This window comes from Rutidosis leptorrhynchoides, chromosome 11 (assembly GCF_046630445.1).
Source record: "Rutidosis leptorrhynchoides isolate AG116_Rl617_1_P2 chromosome 11, CSIRO_AGI_Rlap_v1, whole genome shotgun sequence".
NCBI lineage: Eukaryota > Viridiplantae > Streptophyta > Magnoliopsida > Asterales > Asteraceae > Rutidosis > Rutidosis leptorrhynchoides.
This window is the reverse complement of record NC_092343.1, coordinates 8,101,128-8,119,935: the sequence shown is the minus strand read 5'-3', so window position 1 is coordinate 8,119,935 and position 18,808 is coordinate 8,101,128. Positions and strand designations below refer to the sequence as shown.

Genomic DNA, 18,808 nt, shown 5'->3' with positions numbered 1-18,808 from the left:
GTTTTCTTCTTACATCAGCATAACTCTTTTGGCGACTCATGGCCGTTTTCAATCGCTGTTGTATTTGAATGATCTTTTCGGTGGTTTCGTGAATAATTTCTGGTCCAGTAAGTTGTCTTTCTCCTACTTCACTCCAACATATCGGAGATCTGCACTTTCTACCGTAAAGTGCTTCAAATGGCGCTGCGTTGATGCTCGTATGATAGCTGTTATTGTATGAAAATTCTGCCAACGGTAAGTGTCGATCCCAACTGGTTCCAAAGTCAATCACGCATGCCCGTAACATGTCTTCCAATGTTTGTATTGTTCTTTCACTTTGACCATCTGTCTGTGGGTGATAAGCGGTGCTCATATCTAATCGAGTTCCCAATGCTTTTTGTAATGACTGCCAGAAACGTGATGTGAATCGAGTGTCGCGATCAGATATGATAGAGATGGGTACACCATGCCTGGAAACTACTTCCTTCAAATATAGACGTGCTAATTTCTCCATACTGTCTGTCTCCTTTATTGGTAGAAAGTGAGCTGATTTAGTTAGACGATCAACTATCACCCAAATAGTATCATGACTACTTGTAGTCCTTGGCAATTTCGTAATGAAATCCATGGTTATTCTTTCCCATTTCCACTGCGGAATTTCCGGTTGTTGCAGTAATCCTGACGGCTTTTGGTGCTCAGCTTTGACCTTTGCACACGTCAAACATTTGCTTACATAAGTAACAATTTCTGTCTTCATATTAGGCCACCAATAAAACTTCTTGAGATCGTGGTACATTTTCCCGTTTCCTGGGTGAATTGAGTACCTCGTTTTGTGTGCTTCATCCAGTACTAGTTGCCTTAGGTTACCATGTTTTGGTACCCATATCCTACCAGCAAAATACAGGGTTCCATCGGCTTTTACTTCAAGTTGTTTTTCTAACCCTTTGCTCATTTCGCCTTTTTCGTTTTCTTCTTTTAAAGCTTCTAACTGTGCTGCTTGAATTTGCTTTGTGAGATCGGTACGAATTGTAATATTCAAAGCTCGGACCCTAAGAGGTTTTACTCTTTCTTTTCGACTTAGGGCATCAGCTACAACATTAGCCTTTCCGGGGTGGTAACGGATTTCACAATCGTAATCGTTTAACAGCTCTACCCAGCGACGTTGTCTCATATTGAGTTGTTTTTGATCAAAAATATGCTGAAGACTCTTATGGTCGGTGTACACTGTACACTTGGTGCCATATAGATAGTGTCTCCATATTTTGAGTGCAAAAACTACAGCTCCAAGTTCCAAATCGTGTGTCGTATAGTTCTTTTCATGAATTTTTAGTTGTCGTGAGGCATATGCGATAACTTTTGTGCGTTGCATTAATACACATCCTAAACCTTGGCGTGAAGCATCACAATAGATCACGAAATCATCATTTCCTTCCGGTAATGACAAAATGAGTGCAGACGTTAACTTCTTCTTTAATAACTGGAATGAGGATTCCTGTTCCGTGGACCAATCATACTTCTTTCCCTTTTGAGTCAATGAAGTTAAGGGTTTGGCGATTCTAGAGAAATCTTGAATGAATCTTCGGTAGTAACCAGCAAGACCTAAGAATTGGCGGATTTGTGTGGGAGTCTTCGGTGTTTCCCATTTACTAATGGCTTCGATCTTGGCAGGGTCAACTTTAATTCCATGTTTACTGACAACATGTCCCAAAAATTGTACTTCTTGTAACCAGAAATCACACTTCGAAAATTTTGCGTACAATTCTTCTTTCTTGAGTATCTCTAGTACCAGTCTTAAGTGTTGCTCATGTTCTTCCTTGTTCTTCGAGTAAATCAATATGTCGTCGATAAAAACAATGACAAATTTGTCTAAATACGGTCTACAGATGCGATTCATTAGATCCATGAATACTGCTGGAGCATTAGTCAATCCAAAAGGCATGACTAGAAATTCATAGTGACCGTAACGGGTTCTGAACGCGGTTTTAGGAACATCTTCTTCCTTCACTCTCAGCTGATGATATCCGGAGCGTAGATCAATCTTGGAATAAACACTTGATCCTTGCAATTGATCAAACAAATCATCAATCCTCGGTAATGGGTACCGATTCTTGATCGTTAATTTGTTTAATTCTCGGTAATCTATGCACATTCTCATAGATCCATCCTTCTTCTTGACGAACAGAATAGGAGCACCCCAAGGTGAAAAACTAGGACGAATAAATCCACGGTCCGATAATTCTTGCAACTGGTCTTGTAATTCTTGCATTTCTGAAGGTGCAAGTCTATATGGAGATCGGGCTACAGGTGCAGCTCCTGGTATGAGATCAATCTGGAATTCTACACATCTGAGTGGAGGTAGCCCCGGTAATTCTTTTGGAAATACTCCGGGATATTCTCTTACAACCGGCATGTCATCAATGCTTCTTTCTTCAGTATCGATCTTCTTTACGTGTGCCAGAATAGCATAACAACCTTTTCTTATAAGTTTCTGGGCCTTCATGCAGCTGATAAAGTTCAGTTTTGAGTTGTTCTTCTCCCCATAAATCATTAATGACGTTTCATCCTTACGAGGGATGCGGATTGCTTTCTCAGCGCAAACAACTTCCGCTCTTGTTTTGGACATCCAGTCCATGCCAACGATTACATCAAATAGTGGTTTACTGTAGCAAATAGTGGTTTACTGTAGCAAATAGGGTTTTTACTTGTACATATATATATACATACATATAATTGTTCATGAATCGTCGAGAGTAATCAAAGGTAATTGTATATATGAAACAGTTCTAAAATTTTGAGACTCAATCTAACAGACTTTGTTTAGCGTGTTAAAATAATAAATCGTATAGAGAATTGGTTTAAATAAGTCAAAAATTTTCGGGTCATCACATAGATGATGAAGAATTTCATATTTAGAGTAATCAACATAAATGAATCTTTATGTTATTGTTTAGATGGATTTGATCACGGTTATTATTGGCCGAAGTGGCTGATCCATCATTCCACCCAAATAGACCAAATTATTGAGTCAATTATATGAAGTGCTGAGTTTTGTTTTTTTTTTTTTTTTTTTTTGGAATCTATCAAATCTGGGTGCTGTCAATGAAAAGAATTTTATTTCATTTCATCAGGACACAAAAAAGTATAAACGAAATTATGAAATTCAAGAATTAATAGTATGAGTAATTGCGGTAGTAGCAGCATCAAGAGGGTCTGAAGTTATGGAATACCAAAAAGAACTAGGACATATTGTTCATACATGGTTCTCCAAGTGCTACTTTCATGATATTCTCACGTTAGGTATCATTCATTATAAACACGAAGATAATTTGTGTATCCCAACAATGATGATGGAGACTGTTATAATGTTCATTACAAAATGTATGATATTTATGCAGCAGGTGCAAGCCTTACAAAACGCCACATCATCACAACAATATATGATCAAGTTGCAGATGCTTTTAGAACAAAATATGGTCGAGTTGCAGATGTTTTTATAACAGGAGAAATCTAATTGCAAGACCAGTAGAATTTGTATAGATGAGAGTAAGGAACTAATGGAGTGGCACGAGGTCAATATAAATGCACAACTTTTCAAGGAGGAAAGGATGCCACAAATCGGAAACTGCTGGAAATATTTAATAAATGTCCTAAAATTTCCAACAACCGTGTTATTATATTTGTTTTGCTTTCAGGTTCCAATGTTTTGTATTTATTATATCGATTGCAACAGTCAGAAATTGCTTGTTTTAACTAGAATGATAAAAGTATATGTTTTTTTTTTACTCATGGATTCAGCTAAACAATCATATGGTTTTTTACTGCTATGCTACATAACTTTGAATGTTAGGTGATTCAGTTAACATCAATCAAATTCGTATTAGCATTGGGCCATCTGTTGTACGAGATGTTAACTCGAATGCTACTTTGAATGGTGTAGAGATTATGATGATGAGTAACTCAGACGGGAGTATTTCTGGGTCAAACGGGTCAAAGTCAACCCAATGCTCGAAAAGCAAAATAGGCATTATCATTGGGCTAGTAGTTGGTTTGATCGTTGCTTTGTTTTAGTCTGTGTATATAAACGTCAAAAACAAGAACGAGCTAATCAACCAAAAATTTGGATTCCATTATCAGCCCGCGGGTTACATTTTCTTCACACGGGTTATGCAAAAGCTGTTATACATCGTGATGTGAAATCGGCTAATATATTACTTGATGTGAATTTAATGGCTAAAGTTGCAGACTTTGGGTTGTCGAAAACGGGTCCTGAAATTCACCAACCCCATGTGAGTACTGCAGTTAAGGGTAGTTTCGGGTATTTGGATGCTGAGTATTCTAGAAGACAACAGTTAACTGAAATATTGGATGTGTATTCGTTTGGGGTTGTTTTGTTTAAAGTGTTATGTGCACGGCCTGTAATTGACCCGTCTTTACCTAGAGAGATGGTCGATTTGGCCGAATGGGCGATGATTTGGCAGAAAAAGGGTCAACTGGAGCAAATTATTGATGTTAATTTGAAGGGGAAAATTCGACCCGATTCACTTAGAAAGTTTGGTGAAACGGCTGAGAAATGTTTGTCTGATTTTGGGGTTGATATGCCTTCGATGAATGACTTTTTGTGAAATATTTAATATGTTCTGCAACTTGAATAAGCAGTTTTACGAAATGAAATCGATGAAAATAGTATGAATGTTATTGGTGAATTGTCTCCACAGATTCATGATTTTAGTCATGTTGGTGATCATGATGATGATAAAGATGATGATAACATGAGTTCGAATTTTGAAATGTCTACTGATGATGATGATATTTCAGGTGTTTCGATGAGCAAGGTGTTTTCACAGTTGGTGAAATCGGAGGGTAGATGAACAAAAAAAAAAATGGGATTTTTCGGGGGCTACTCGATTATTTGTATGTTGTTTTGTAATTTTCAGTAATATTTTTTATGTTTGATAAATAGTGTGATGAGTAACTCATTTGATTAACTGATCTGTTGATGTTGAGTTAATTAACACCATGAAAGTATGGACATATGATTTGTGTGTTTCAATTTGATTGATGATTCTTTTTGCAAATTCTTGTGTTTAAACTTTAAACTCTTATGGTTTGCAGTTTGAATCATGTGTTAAGCATTTGGTTTGGTACACCAGTCTAAACCAAAATCTTGTATATTGGACTTGAGTTTATGGTTTACTAGGACTTAGATTTCTTTGTTTTTGCTTTATTTCATTTTTCTAACCATTGGCTGTAAAAAAACTTGTTATTATGGAATTCCTTAAACTATGTTTTTGCAACATCAAGTTAAATAGTTATACAGGCGGTAACAGATAATTTTTCTTCTTAAAACTAATAGGTTCTTTTTACTCACACGTACGCGATCTAACCAAGTTATCCGGTGATTGTTTCCAACCTTTTTCAAGATATGCTGCCAGTAAGGTTTAAAAATACGACCTTTTGCAAGGATACCAAGACTATAACCACTGAGCTATCTTGGGAGATAACTATAATTCGAATAATTATTCTACTGGATCGTTCTTTAAACAACTTGAATTTTTTTTTTTTTTTTTAAACAACTAGATGATCTCTGTTAACAGTTACAGGTGGATTCAAACCAGAGTTTGTCACACAAGTTAAAGTCTAAGGCCTGTTCACCACCAAGTGCACAAGGTCCAGAAGCCCTGTCTTACAGTTACAGAAATGCAGTCCCACCCAGGGTTAGGGCTTGAATATCATTATCGGTTCCAGAACTCAAAACAAGTTGTAATTTGGTTTTGATGGCACCAAATCATCCTACTTTTGAGATGAAAAAACTCTTACATCCATACATTTCACACCTAAAGACCTCCATTAGATCCAGTACACCGTGTATTCGTGTATCTTTAGTCAGAATGAGAAACATATGGGCGTAAACTACTTTAATTGTTACTACTACTAAATAATGATATAGTACCAAGTAAACGTAAATACTAAAAACTTGTTAAGAGGAAACAGATGATGAATACTGCATTTTCTTGTTCGTTGTATAACAAAACTTATATCACTTGGATTATCCGACAAGTAGAGTTATGCCCTTTTGCCGTGTCAAAAAACAGTTGCCCTGTTCCACGTTTGTTCCATAACGCATGCCATTTTCTTTGCAGTGCATCTAATTTTGCACCATGACGCGTGCCATGACTAAGGTACTTATCATTTTGCAACAAACATACCTTAACTTGAAAGCGTAAGAATTTATAATAAAAATAAAAAAATACAATTGCAGATCTTACAATCATATATCACACCGTCATCAAAGTAACACACTTTTTAGACGTTCTATTGATATAAAGAAGGCTACGTTAAAACAATAGAATGCCTTATATTGATGCATACTTGTACTCCAAATCAAGAAAACAGAATGGGCATAAATAGTAATAACTTTCGGCTTAAATAATTAGTATCTTCTTATTACTTGAAGATCAACAAATATCAAGTTTCAATAACATAAATACCAATTGCACCAATTGTGCAACATGATTATAATCATAATAGTAATAGTAATCATAATTATAAAATAATCACTAAATAGACCAAACAAAATATGTACGTGTGTGATCGTATGCAACGAATCAATCAAGAACAACAAGCGGCGCACCTGATCAATCCATTCTCATTGCAATTCGGGCACCTAATCGATCTCCCTTCATCTTCTTCAAAAACCTTCCTACTTCCATTGCAATTCAAACAAGGAACAAATCGAACGTCCCCACAATTATCACAAACAAATCCAGGATCGATAACAGGAAACCCTTTCATATACTTGAACAATACCCCATCTTCATGAAGTTGTTTAATCTCATCTGCACCACCAATATGTTTTCCCCTAATAAACACTTGTGGCAAACTGAACCCATTTCCATTAAACACACTTTGTAACTCCTTTCTAAAATTTGAATCCATCGATATATCCCTTTCGTCAATAAACACACGAAACCCTTTCAAAATCATTCGAATTTCGCAACAATCTTCGTATGTCTTTCTAATTCCTCTCAAACTTGTATAATACAGCACAACTCTATCTTCACAACCAGACAACCAACAACCCTTTTTTTCATCAATTATTTCACCAACAGGATTTTTAACAGGTTTCGATCTTTCGCAATGCTTAGAGGACAATGCTTTATTATAACTCGAAACCAAATTCGAATCTAATTTCGATAACAATGATTCTTCAGATAAGTGCTTCCATAACGGCTTAGTATCCGAATACTCCACCAATTCATATGGACCACCTAACCCGAACGAAACGTAATCTTTTTCGATCTTTTCTTTAGACCCATTAGTTATTTTTCGATTATACAAATTGGGTTTCTTCAAAGTTTCAATCTTTTGATCCAACAAATCATATTCTTCTTCATCTAAACCTTCCATAAGCTCCCATGTGTTAATAACAGAGTCTGGTGAAGAAACAGGGTAATCTTCAAGATTTTTGTCGGTGGCACCGACGCCGGCTCCGGCGCCGGCGTCGGCGATGATGAGGGAACCGTAAGTAGTGGATGTTAGAGATACAAAGTGATTTGAATCACCTTTATGAATGGGTGGGTGGTGAATTAATGGGGTGGGTAAAGACATAGTTCTTGAAACAGGGGTTTGTGAAGATGAAGAAATATAATAGTGATCTGAGAATGGTGAGCAAAAATGGTGTGGTGAAGGTGTCGAATTTGATGAATCTGAAGGTGGGTTTTGGTGGTCGGTGACGGTGGTAGTGATGGTGGTAAGAAATTGTGGTGAAGAACGAGAAGCAGAGCACCCCATTTTTAGTTATTTTGAAGAAATTTTGGTGGAATTTAGTAAAATTGATGTTGGAATTAATGAAATTGAAGTTTATGGTAGTGTAATTTTGTGAATTTGGTTGTAGATTTTGGGTGTTTCAAATTAGATGGTAAGATGATTTGGGGGTGATGAAGATAGATAGAGATAGAATTCGGAATTAATTTAGGGAGGGTTGTTAGTTGGGAGAAGCAATTGACTTTGGGTTCTAATTTGAATTAATTAATTTAATGTATATAAAATAATATAAATAATATAAACTATTTTTAAAATAAATTAAGTTATTAAAAGCACTCCATTCCATTTTAATTAATTGTAAGTGTATTGTATAAAAAACATATACGGAGTAATTGATAAATATCTTTGACACAATCATATTTTGCAATCAATTAATCATAATATTTACTTTTGTAAATTGAAATTTAGTTTTAAAATTATTACAAGTACAATATACATAATGAAATTTTATTTTTATTATTTTATACTCCGTAATAGATGGTCAGTTTTGAATAATTCTAAAAATTAAGTCTAAATCAATATTTATTTCATATAAAATAATAACTGTGTCTTTTTTATTAGGATCGAGATAGTAGACCTTGTAATTTGATTCTTTGGTTCTTCAGTTTCCTTTTTTTTTTTTTTTTTTCCCCTTTTAATTTCATACATAAAGTTAATAAAATGTTTAACCATGAAAAATTACTGATAAATAAATTTAGAAATAAATTTGTGGGGTACATAATCAAATTTATAAAGATCTAATTGTACAATCAAAAATTGTGAAAATAAGATACTCTATACTCCACTAAATTAACACGTTTGCGTTTACCAATAAATCTTACATTTAAGGACATCTCTTTCCCCTAAATTCTATTTAATAAATTTTAACAAGTGCTAATAAGTTATTACGGAGTATATAACTTCTATGAAGATATATATACCGTTGGAAAATCGTGTATACTTTTAGTCAGATTAATGCAGCGGATAGTTAAAAATATTCTTTTATTATTATATAAACCTATTACAAGATTAAATAATCACTTATTTAATAAAACATGCACACGATTAATCTTTCCCAATGATACAATTACACCATAATAATTATCATGAATATAAAACAAAAGAGGAGTTAACGATATACCTTTCTTAGAGAAATTGATGAGACGGAGAGAAACTTACGATCAAAAGTATGACCGTCTCTTTGAATAGTCCACACTACACTTCAAACGACCGTCAATGGATGCTAGTCCAAACTCAAATATCGTATTAATATAATCCAATTATATTAATACATTAATCGATAATACTCCGTATGTGTATGTTGAGATTTATCAAAGGAAAGCAAAACAAAATGTTATTTTTTCTCTCTTCTCTCTTACTGATCTCATAACCCAACGATTATATATATATATGAATATATGATATACTCCGTTTGTTTGGTAGCAAAAAGCAAATCAAAAGAATATATTGTTTTCGATTTCTTTGTCTATAATATCATATTTCGTTTGATTTGGTTTTAAAAAGTCGTATTTCTCAAATATTTTAGGGGTATGTTATGTAACTTATAATTAATAATTTCTATCGCTTTCATGTAAATAGTAAATTAATTAATTTCGTTTCATTTACTATTTATATGAATAGTAAATGAATTAATTTTGATTTACTATTCATATGAATAGTAAATGAATTAATATTGATTCCAAATAATTAAATATTTTAACTTATTTTGTTACTTGAGTAATATATATACATCATATATATATTTTATTTGACGTCTCGGTGTATATGTGTGTGACCCCGAAGGCTCAAATGAAGTTGGCCATATAGTTATATGTTGTACCTTGCACATTAATCCTACAGACTCCCACTTGTGCATGGCACAACACCAAGTAACTATACAAACAATGGTAAGCGTCTAGCAACACGTCATTGTCCCCAAATTCACGTGAGGGTAGTTTCTCGAAACTGTTTATGATAAGTTTTAAATGTCATTCGTCCTTTTGTTTCAGATACTTTTGTTAAACTTGAGGTATGGATCATCGGTCATTCTCATTTGTTTAACGATTTTGTTTCTCGATCTTAGAACTGAATTAGATCACCAAATTAATTAAGTATCATTTTAGTTACATCTGGGTGCGGCCACGCAAATATCTTATTCATTCATCGAGGAGCTCAAAAAGTATCTAACTCCAAACATTTTAGAGGAACAAATCCTATATTGCATACACGTGTCTATCACGAGATTTACATTATACCCAATAATGGCCTTTATAACAGCCTTATTCATGACAGCGTTTAATCATATCAAAATACAATGCTACACTCATCAAGACGGGCGTGCATCTCAAGTCTAAGGACACAAAAACATAATCACTAAAAGATTTACTACTGACAACGATCTATGTAGTGACATCTCATGGTTGGGTCATTCCAATATTCATCATCAATGAATACATATGAATCTTAGTCTCAACAAGTTAACTATTCATCATCAATGAATATAACTAAAATTTCACATTAATCTTAATTCATGTTATTCCCATAACATGACCGATTATGGAGATTTTGAATAATCAACAATTATTCATGGATTAAACATGCTAATATAGAACACAATGATATAAATGAAAACGATCATACCAACTATATATCAATTCATTAATATAAAACTGCTTAATATTCCAAAAAATATCCAAATACTAAATTACAAATGAGAAAGATCAGCAGCATAACGAAATCCAGTATTACTAGAATGATCATCATGCTTGTTGTGCATCATGGGCTTCATGAACGGGGCAGCCACATTATCATTTGTATGAACATTTAAGAATACTAATATCATTTCTCTTAATGACTTAATGAATGTAGTCAAGCTTTTGAAGAATGTGCCAGATACTTTTATGTACATGTGATTCTTTCAAAAGTATATTAACACTCGAACTATCACAGTACATATTATAGAAGATTAAATGTTGTGTACTACTCTGAGTATAACAACAAACTTCCTTATCCAGACAGCTTTCTGAGCAGCTTCTCAGTCAACAATGTATTCTGCTTTTATTGTAGATTGTTCAATAGTGATCTGCCTAGAGCTCTTCCAATCAATTGTCTTGCCCATCATGACAAAGAAACAACGTGACTGGATCGAGAATCATCTTGATCAGTTTGAAAACTAGAATCAGTATAAAACTTAATACTTATCTCTTCTTCCAAAACACCGTAAACCAAGAACATATCATTAGTACTCTGCAAATACTAAAGAATATTCTTAACAACAATCCAATATACTTCACCTGGATTATGTTGACAATGACTCGTCAAACTCAAAACTAATAAAACATCAAGTAAAGTACATATCATGGAATACATAATGGATCATATAGCCGAAGCATATGTGATACATTTCATTTGTCTCATCTCATCTGCTGTGATAGGACTTTTGAGACTTTCTCACGGTTATGCCCTTTTGCATTGGCAAAGCTCCATGCTTGGAGTTTTGCATGCTAAATCTCTGCAAGATAATGTATGTACTTTGATTCAAACCAATAAGCCAATTAGATCTATGATAATGCTAAAAACGAACATATATTTCATAGCATTATCCTTCAAAAAAGACAAGCTTTTAGTTGCAATTGTTCTATTTACAAGTGATATTCGTTTAAATAATAAAAGGTGAAGACAAAAGACAGATTCAACTATTTGAAGACGCAAATGACCAAAAAGCTCAAATGTACAAGATACAATCCAAGTGGTTCAATTTATTGATGAGAAACGTCTCAAAATTATAAGAGTACAAGCCGCAAAATGCAAAGTATAAGATATTAAATCGTACGAAAGGACGTTCGAAAATCCGGAACCGAGACCTGAACCAACTATCAATGCGCGACGTAACAGACCTAAAATTACGAGTCAACTATGTACATGAATATAATATAACATATATATAATTATATAAAATTATATATATTATATTATATAATTAAATAAAACGTCGGCAAACTAGAAAACAAGGCATTGTGAGCTGTCCGAGGAGGCCATGCGACCGCATGGCCATGAAGAAGAAACTCCATGCGATCGCGTGGAGTGAAATATCTGGTCAGGTCCTATAAATAGCAATCGAATTCGGACGAGAGGAGTACACCTTCATCAACTGATCTCTTACTCTCTCTCAAATATATATTTATATTTATATTTTAATTATAATTTTAATTAAGTTAATAATAATAAGGTTATTTTAGCGAATGTTTTAAGTTTGTAAGTCGAAATTCTGTCCGTGTATGTCACACCCCCCAAAATGGACCAGGGGTAATTGTGACCAATCATATCATAAAACAGTTGTATAAACGAGAACGACTCTATATGAGACTTTTTAAATAAAACCTTTGTTAATAAAACAGCGGAAGCAGTAATACATGTTTACATTATTATTAAAACGTAAAATAAATGTTTATGAACTAAAATATAATATGTGATGTGGACTCCATGCAAGCATCAAATCTATCATCACAAAGTTGCAAACAGCTAGCTCAATCATCACCTGAGACAAAACATGCTTAAAGTGTCAACCAAAAAGGTTGAGTGAAATTCACAGGTTTATAAATAATATCCAAAGTTTTAGACCACAAGATTTAGTTTAAAGTTGATTGATATTGAAATGTCCCGTTCATATTGATTATAAACGTTCCATATTAATTGATTTCGTTGCGAGGTTTTGACCTCTATATGAGACGTTTTTCAAAGACTGCATTCATTTTAAAAACAACCATAACCTTTATTTTATCAATAAAGACTTTAAAAACATTACGTAGATTATCAAATAATGATAATCTAAAATATTCTGTTTACACACGACCATTACATAACGGTTTACAGTAGTAATATATTACATCGACATATGTTTCTTGAATGCAGTTTTTACACAATATCATACAAACATGGACTCCAAATCTTGTCCTTATTTTAGTATGCAACAACGAAAGCTCTTAATATTCACCTGAGAATAAACATGCTTTAAACGTCAACAAAAATGTTGGTGAGTTATAGGTTTAACCTATATATATCAAATCGTAACAATAGACCACAAGATTTCATATTTCAACACACATCCCATACATAGAGATAAAAATCATTCATATGGTGAACACCTGGTAACCGACATTAACAAGATGCATATATAAGAATATCCCCATCATTCCGGGACACCCTTCGGATATGATATAAATTTTGAAGTACTAAAGCATCCGGTACTTTAGATGGGGTTTGTTAGGCCCAATAGATCTATCTTTAGGATTCACGTCAATTAGGGTGTCTGTTCCCTAATTCTTAGATTACCAGACTTAATAAAAAGGGGCATATTCGATTTCGATAATTCAACCATAGAATGTAGTTTCACGTACTTGTGTCTATTTTGTAAATCATTTATAAAACCTGCATGTATTCTCATCCCAAAAATATTAGATTTTAAAAGTGGGACTATAACTCACTTTCACAGATATTTCCTTCCTCGAAAATAAGACTTGGCCACGGATCGATTCACAAACCTATACAAATATGTACATATATATCAAAGTATGATCAAAATATAATTACAACCATTTTTATTATGTTTTAAAGATTTGAGTGTATTAAGTCAGCTGTCCTCGTTAGTAACCTACAACTAGTTGTCCATAGTTAGATGTACAGAAATAAATCGATATATATTATCTTGAATCAATCCATGACCCAGTGTATACACGTCTCAGGCTAGATCACAACTCAAAGTATATATATATTTTTGGAATCAACCTCAACCCTGTATAGCTAACTCCAACATTACTGCATATAGAGTGTCTATGGTTGTTCCAAATAATATATATACATGGGTCGATATGATATGTCAAAACATTTGCATACGTGTCTATGGTATCCCAAGATTACATAATATATTAGAATACATGTATAATACAATATAAGTTAGCTAGGATATGATTTGTATAGATTTGTTAAACATTTTCCGTAGCTAAAAAGATCAAAAATATCCAATCTTGTTTTACCCATAACTTCTTCATTTTAAATCCATTTTGAGTGAATTAAATTGCTATGGTTTCATATTGAACTCTAATTTAAGAATCCAAACAGAAAAAGTATATGTTTATAGTCAAAATTTTAAGTTACATGTCAATTACTAAAGAGGTAGTCATTTCTGTCGAAAGAACGACATCTTGATGACCATTTTGAAAAACATACTTTCACTTTGATTTTAACCAAGATTTTTGGATATAGTTTCATGTTCATATGAAAAATCATTTTCCCAGAAGAACAACTTCTAAATCAAAGTTTATCATAGTTTTTAATTATCCAAACCAAAACAGCCCCCGGTTTCACTACGACGGCGTATATCCGATTTTATGATGTTCATCGTGTTTTCAGGTTTTAAATCATTAAGTTAGCATATCATATAGATATAGAACATGTGTTTAGTTGATTTTAAAAGTCAAGTTAGAAGGATTAACTTTTATTTGCGAACAAGTTTAGAATTAACTAAACTATGTTCTAGTGATTACAAGTTTAAACCTTCGAATAAGATAACTTTATATGTATGAATCGAATGATGTTATGAACATCATTACTACCTCAAGTTTTCTGGATAAAACTACTAGAAATGAGAAAAATGGATCTAGCTTCAAAGGATCCTTGGATGGCTTGAAAGTTCTTGAATCAGAATCATGACACGAAAACAGTTCAAGTAAGATTTTCACTCAAAATAAGATTGTTATAGTTGTAGAAATTGAATCAAAGTTTAAATATGAATATTACCTTGAATTAGAAAGATAACCTACTATAAATAACAAAGTTTCCTTGATCTTAGATGATTACTTGGAATGGATTAGAAAGCTTGGAAGTAGACTTGCAAACTTGGAAGTATTCTTGATTTTTATGAAACTATACTTATGGAATTTATGAAGAACACTTAGAACTTGAAGATGGAACTTGAGAGAGATTAATTAGATGAAGAAAATTGAAGAATGAAAGTGTTTGTAGGTGTTTTTGGTCGTTGGTATATAGATTGGATATAAAGGATATGTAATTTTGTTTTCATGTAAATAAGTCATGAATGATTACTAATATTTTTGTAATTTTATGAGATATTTCATGCTAGTTGCCAAATGATGGTTCCCACATGTGTTAGGTGACTCACATGTGCTGCTAAGAGCTGATCATTGGAGTGTATATACCAATAGTACATACATCTAAAAGCTGTGTATTGTACGAGTACGAATACGGGTGCATACGAGTAGAATTGTTGATGAAACTGAACGAGGATGTAATTGTAAGCATTTTTGTTAAGTAGAAGTACTTTGATATGTGTCTTGAAGTCTTTCAAAAGTGTAAAAATACATATCAAAACACAACATGTATATACATTCTAATGAAGTCGTTAAGTCTTCGTTAGTCGTTACATGTAAGTGTTGTTTTGAAACCTTTAAGTTAACGATCTCAATTAATGTTGTTAACCCAATATTTATTATATCAAATGAGATATTAAATTATTATATTGTCATGATATTATGATGTATGAATATCTCTTAATATGATATATACATTAAAATATCGTTACAACGATAATCGTTACATATAAGTCTCGTTTCGTAATTCTTGAGTTAGTAGTCTTGTTTTTACATATGTAGTTCATTGTTAACACACTTAATGATATATTTAAATATTATTTTATCATGTTAAATATAGTGTATCAATATCTTAATATGATACATATATATTTAGTAGACGTTATCATAACGATAATCGTTATATATATTATTTCGAGTTTCTTAACTTAGTAATCTCATTTCTTATGTATATCACACATTGTTAATATAATTAGTGAGATACTTACTCATCATAATCTCATTTCAACCATATATATATATATATGTCTATATATACCACAACATGTAGTTTTTACAAATTTGTAACGTTCGTGAATCGCCGGTCAACTTGGGTGATCAATTGTCTATATGAAACTTATTTCATTTAATCAAGTCTTAACAAGTTTGATTGCTTAACATGTTGGAAACATTTAGTCATGTAAATATCAATCTCAATTAATATATATAAACATGGAAAAGTTCGGGTCACTACAGTACCTACCCGTTAAATAAATTTCGTCCCAAAATTTTAAGCTGTTGAAGGTGTTGACGAATCTTCTGGAAATAGATGCGGGTATTTCTTCTTCATCTGATCTTCACGCTCCCAGGTGAACTCGAGTCCTCTACGAGCATTCCATCGAACCTTAACAATCGGTATCTTGTTTTGCTTAAGTCTCTTAATCTCACGATCCATTATTTCGACGGGTTCTTCAATGATTTGAAGTTTTTCATTGATTTGGATTTCGTCCAATGGAATAGTGAGATCTTCTTTAGCAAAACATTTCTTCAAATTTGAGACGTGGAAAGTGTTATGTATAGCCGCGAGTTGTTGAGGTAGCTCCAGTTGGTAAGCTACTGGTCCGACACGATCTATAATCTTGAATGGTCCAATGTACCTTGGATTTAGTTTCCCCCGTTTACCAAATCGAACAACGCCTTTCCAAGGTGAAACCATAAGCTTGACCATTTCTCCAATTTCAAACTCTATATCTTTTCTTTTACTGTCCGCGTAGCTCTTTTGTCGACTCTGGGCGGTTTTCAATCATTGTTGAATTTGGATTATTTTCTCGGTAGTTTCTTGTATTATCTCAAGACCCGTAATCTGTCTATCCCCCACTTCATTCCAAAAAATCGGAGACCTGTACTTTTTACCATAAAGTGCCTCAAACGGCGCCATCTCAATACTAGAATGATAACTGTTATTGTAGGAAAATCTGCTAATGGTAGGTGTCGATCCCAACTGTTTCCAAAATCAATAACACATGCTCGTAGCATGTCTTCAAGCGTTTGTATCGTCCTTTCACTCTGTCCATCAGTTTTTGGATGATAGGCAGTACTCATGTCTAGACGAGTCCTCAATGCTTGTTGCAACGTCTGCCAGAACCTTGAAACAAATCTACCATCCCTATCAGAGATAATAGAGACGGGTATTCCATGTCTGGAGACAACCTCCTTCAAATACAATCGTGCCAACTTCTCCATTTTGTCATCTTCTCTCATTGGCAGGAAGTGTGCTGACTTGGTGAGACGATCAACTATTACCCAAATAGTATCATAACCACTTGTAGTCCTTGGCAATTTAGTAATGAAATTCATGGTAATGTTTTCCCATTTCCATTCCGGGATTTCAGGTTGTTGTAGTAGACCTGATGGTTTCTGATGTTCAGCTTTGACCTTAGAACACGTCAAACATTCTCCTACATATTTAGCAATATCGGCTTTCATACCCGGCCACCAAAAATGTTTCTTGAGATCTTTATACATCTTCCCCGCTCCGAGATGTATTGAATATCTGGTTTTATGTGCTTCCTTAAGTACCATTTCTCTCACATCTCCAAACCTTGGTACCCAAATTCTATCAGCCCTATATCGGGTTCCGTCTTCCCGAATATTAAGATGTTTCTCTGATCCTTTGGGTATCTCATTCTTCAACTTTCCTTCTTTTACAACCCCCTGTTGCGCCTCCTTTATTTGAGTAGAAAGGTTAGTACGAATAATTATATTCATAGCTTTTACCCGTATAGGTTCTCTGTCCTTTCTACTCAAAGCGTCAGCTACCACATTCACCTTCCCCGGGTGGTATCGAATCTCAAAATCATAATCATTCAATAGTTCAATCCACCTGCGTTGTCTCATATTCAGTTGCTTCTGATTAAATATATGTTGGAGACTTTTGTGGTCGGTATATATAATACTTTTGACCCCATATAAATAATGCCTCCAAGTCTTTAATGCAAAAACAACAGCACCCAATTCCAAATCGTGAGTCGTATAATTTTGCTCGTGAATCTTCAATTGTCTAGACGCATAAGCATTCACCTTCGTTCGTTGCATTAATACACAACAGAGACCTTGCTTTGATGCGTCACAATAAATCACAAATTCATCATTCCCTTTAGACAATGACAATATAGGTGCCGTAGTTAGATTTTTCTTCAATAACTGAAACGCCTTCTCTTGTTCATCCTTCCATTCAAATTTCTTCCCTTTATGCGTTAATGCAGTCAAGGGTTTTGCTATTTTGGAGAAATCTTGGATGAATCTTCTGTAGTAACCAGCCAATCCTAAAAATTGACGTATATGCTTCGGAGTTTTTGGGGTTTCCCACTTTTCAACGGTTTCGATCTTTGCCGGGTCCACCTGGATACCTTCTTTGTTCACTATGTGACCGAGAAATTGAACTTCTTCCAACCAAAATGCACACTTTGAAAACTTAGCGTACAGTTTTTCTTTCCTCAATACTTCTAGCACTTTTCTCAAATGTTCTTCGTGCTCTTGATCATTCTTTGAGTAAATAAGTATGTCATCAATAAAAACAATGACAAACTTGTCAAGATATGGCCCACATACTCGGTTCATAAGGTCCATGAACACAACTGGTGCGTTAGTCAATCCAAACGGCATAACCATAAACTCGTAATGACCATAACGCGTCCTAAAAGCAGTTTTTGGAATATCATCCTCCTTTACTCACATTTGATAAAATTCAGAACGTAAATCGATTTTTGAATAAACCGACGAGCCTTGTAGTTGATCAAATAAGTCGTCAATTCTCGGCAGTGGATAATGGTTTTTGATGGTAAGTTTATTCAACTCTCTATAGTCAATACACAACCTAAATGTACCATCCTTCTTCTTGACAAACAAAACAGGAGCTCCCCATGGTGATGTGCTTGGTCGAATGAAACCACGTTCTAATAGTTCTTGCAGTTGGCTTTGCAGTTCTTTCATCTCGCTGGGTGCGAGTCTGTAAGGAGCATAAGCTATTGGTGCAGCTCCTGGTACAAGATCTATTTGAAATTCAACAGATCGATGTGGAGGTAGTCCCGGTAATTCTTTCAGAAATACATCGGGAAATTCTTTTGCGACGGGAACATCATTGATACTCTTTTCTTCAGTTT

At 33.9% G+C, this 18,808-nt stretch overlaps 1 protein-coding gene and 1 pseudogene across 1 annotated transcript; one reads left to right on the top strand and one right to left on the bottom strand.

Moving 5' to 3' along the window:
• Positions 1-3,197: 3,197 nt before the first annotated feature.
• On the top strand, positions 3,198-4,847 carry LOC139874275 (receptor-like protein kinase HERK 1; annotated as a pseudogene).
• Positions 4,848-6,334: 1,487 nt separating this feature from the next.
• On the bottom strand, positions 6,335-7,927 carry LOC139877104 (uncharacterized protein At5g39865). Its single transcript, XM_071864519.1, has one exon. The coding sequence runs from the start codon at positions 7,768-7,770 to the stop codon at positions 6,589-6,591; it is 1,182 nt and encodes a 393-aa protein (XP_071720620.1). The 5' UTR covers positions 7,771-7,927; the 3' UTR covers positions 6,335-6,588.
• Between the last annotated feature and the right edge of the window lie 10,881 nt (positions 7,928-18,808).

What these genes read in the sequence shown, in the direction of transcription:
- LOC139877104 (XM_071864519.1), bottom strand. Translation starts at nt 7,770, where the DNA reads ATGGGGTGCTCTGCTTCTCGTTCTTCACCACAATTTCTTACCACCATC.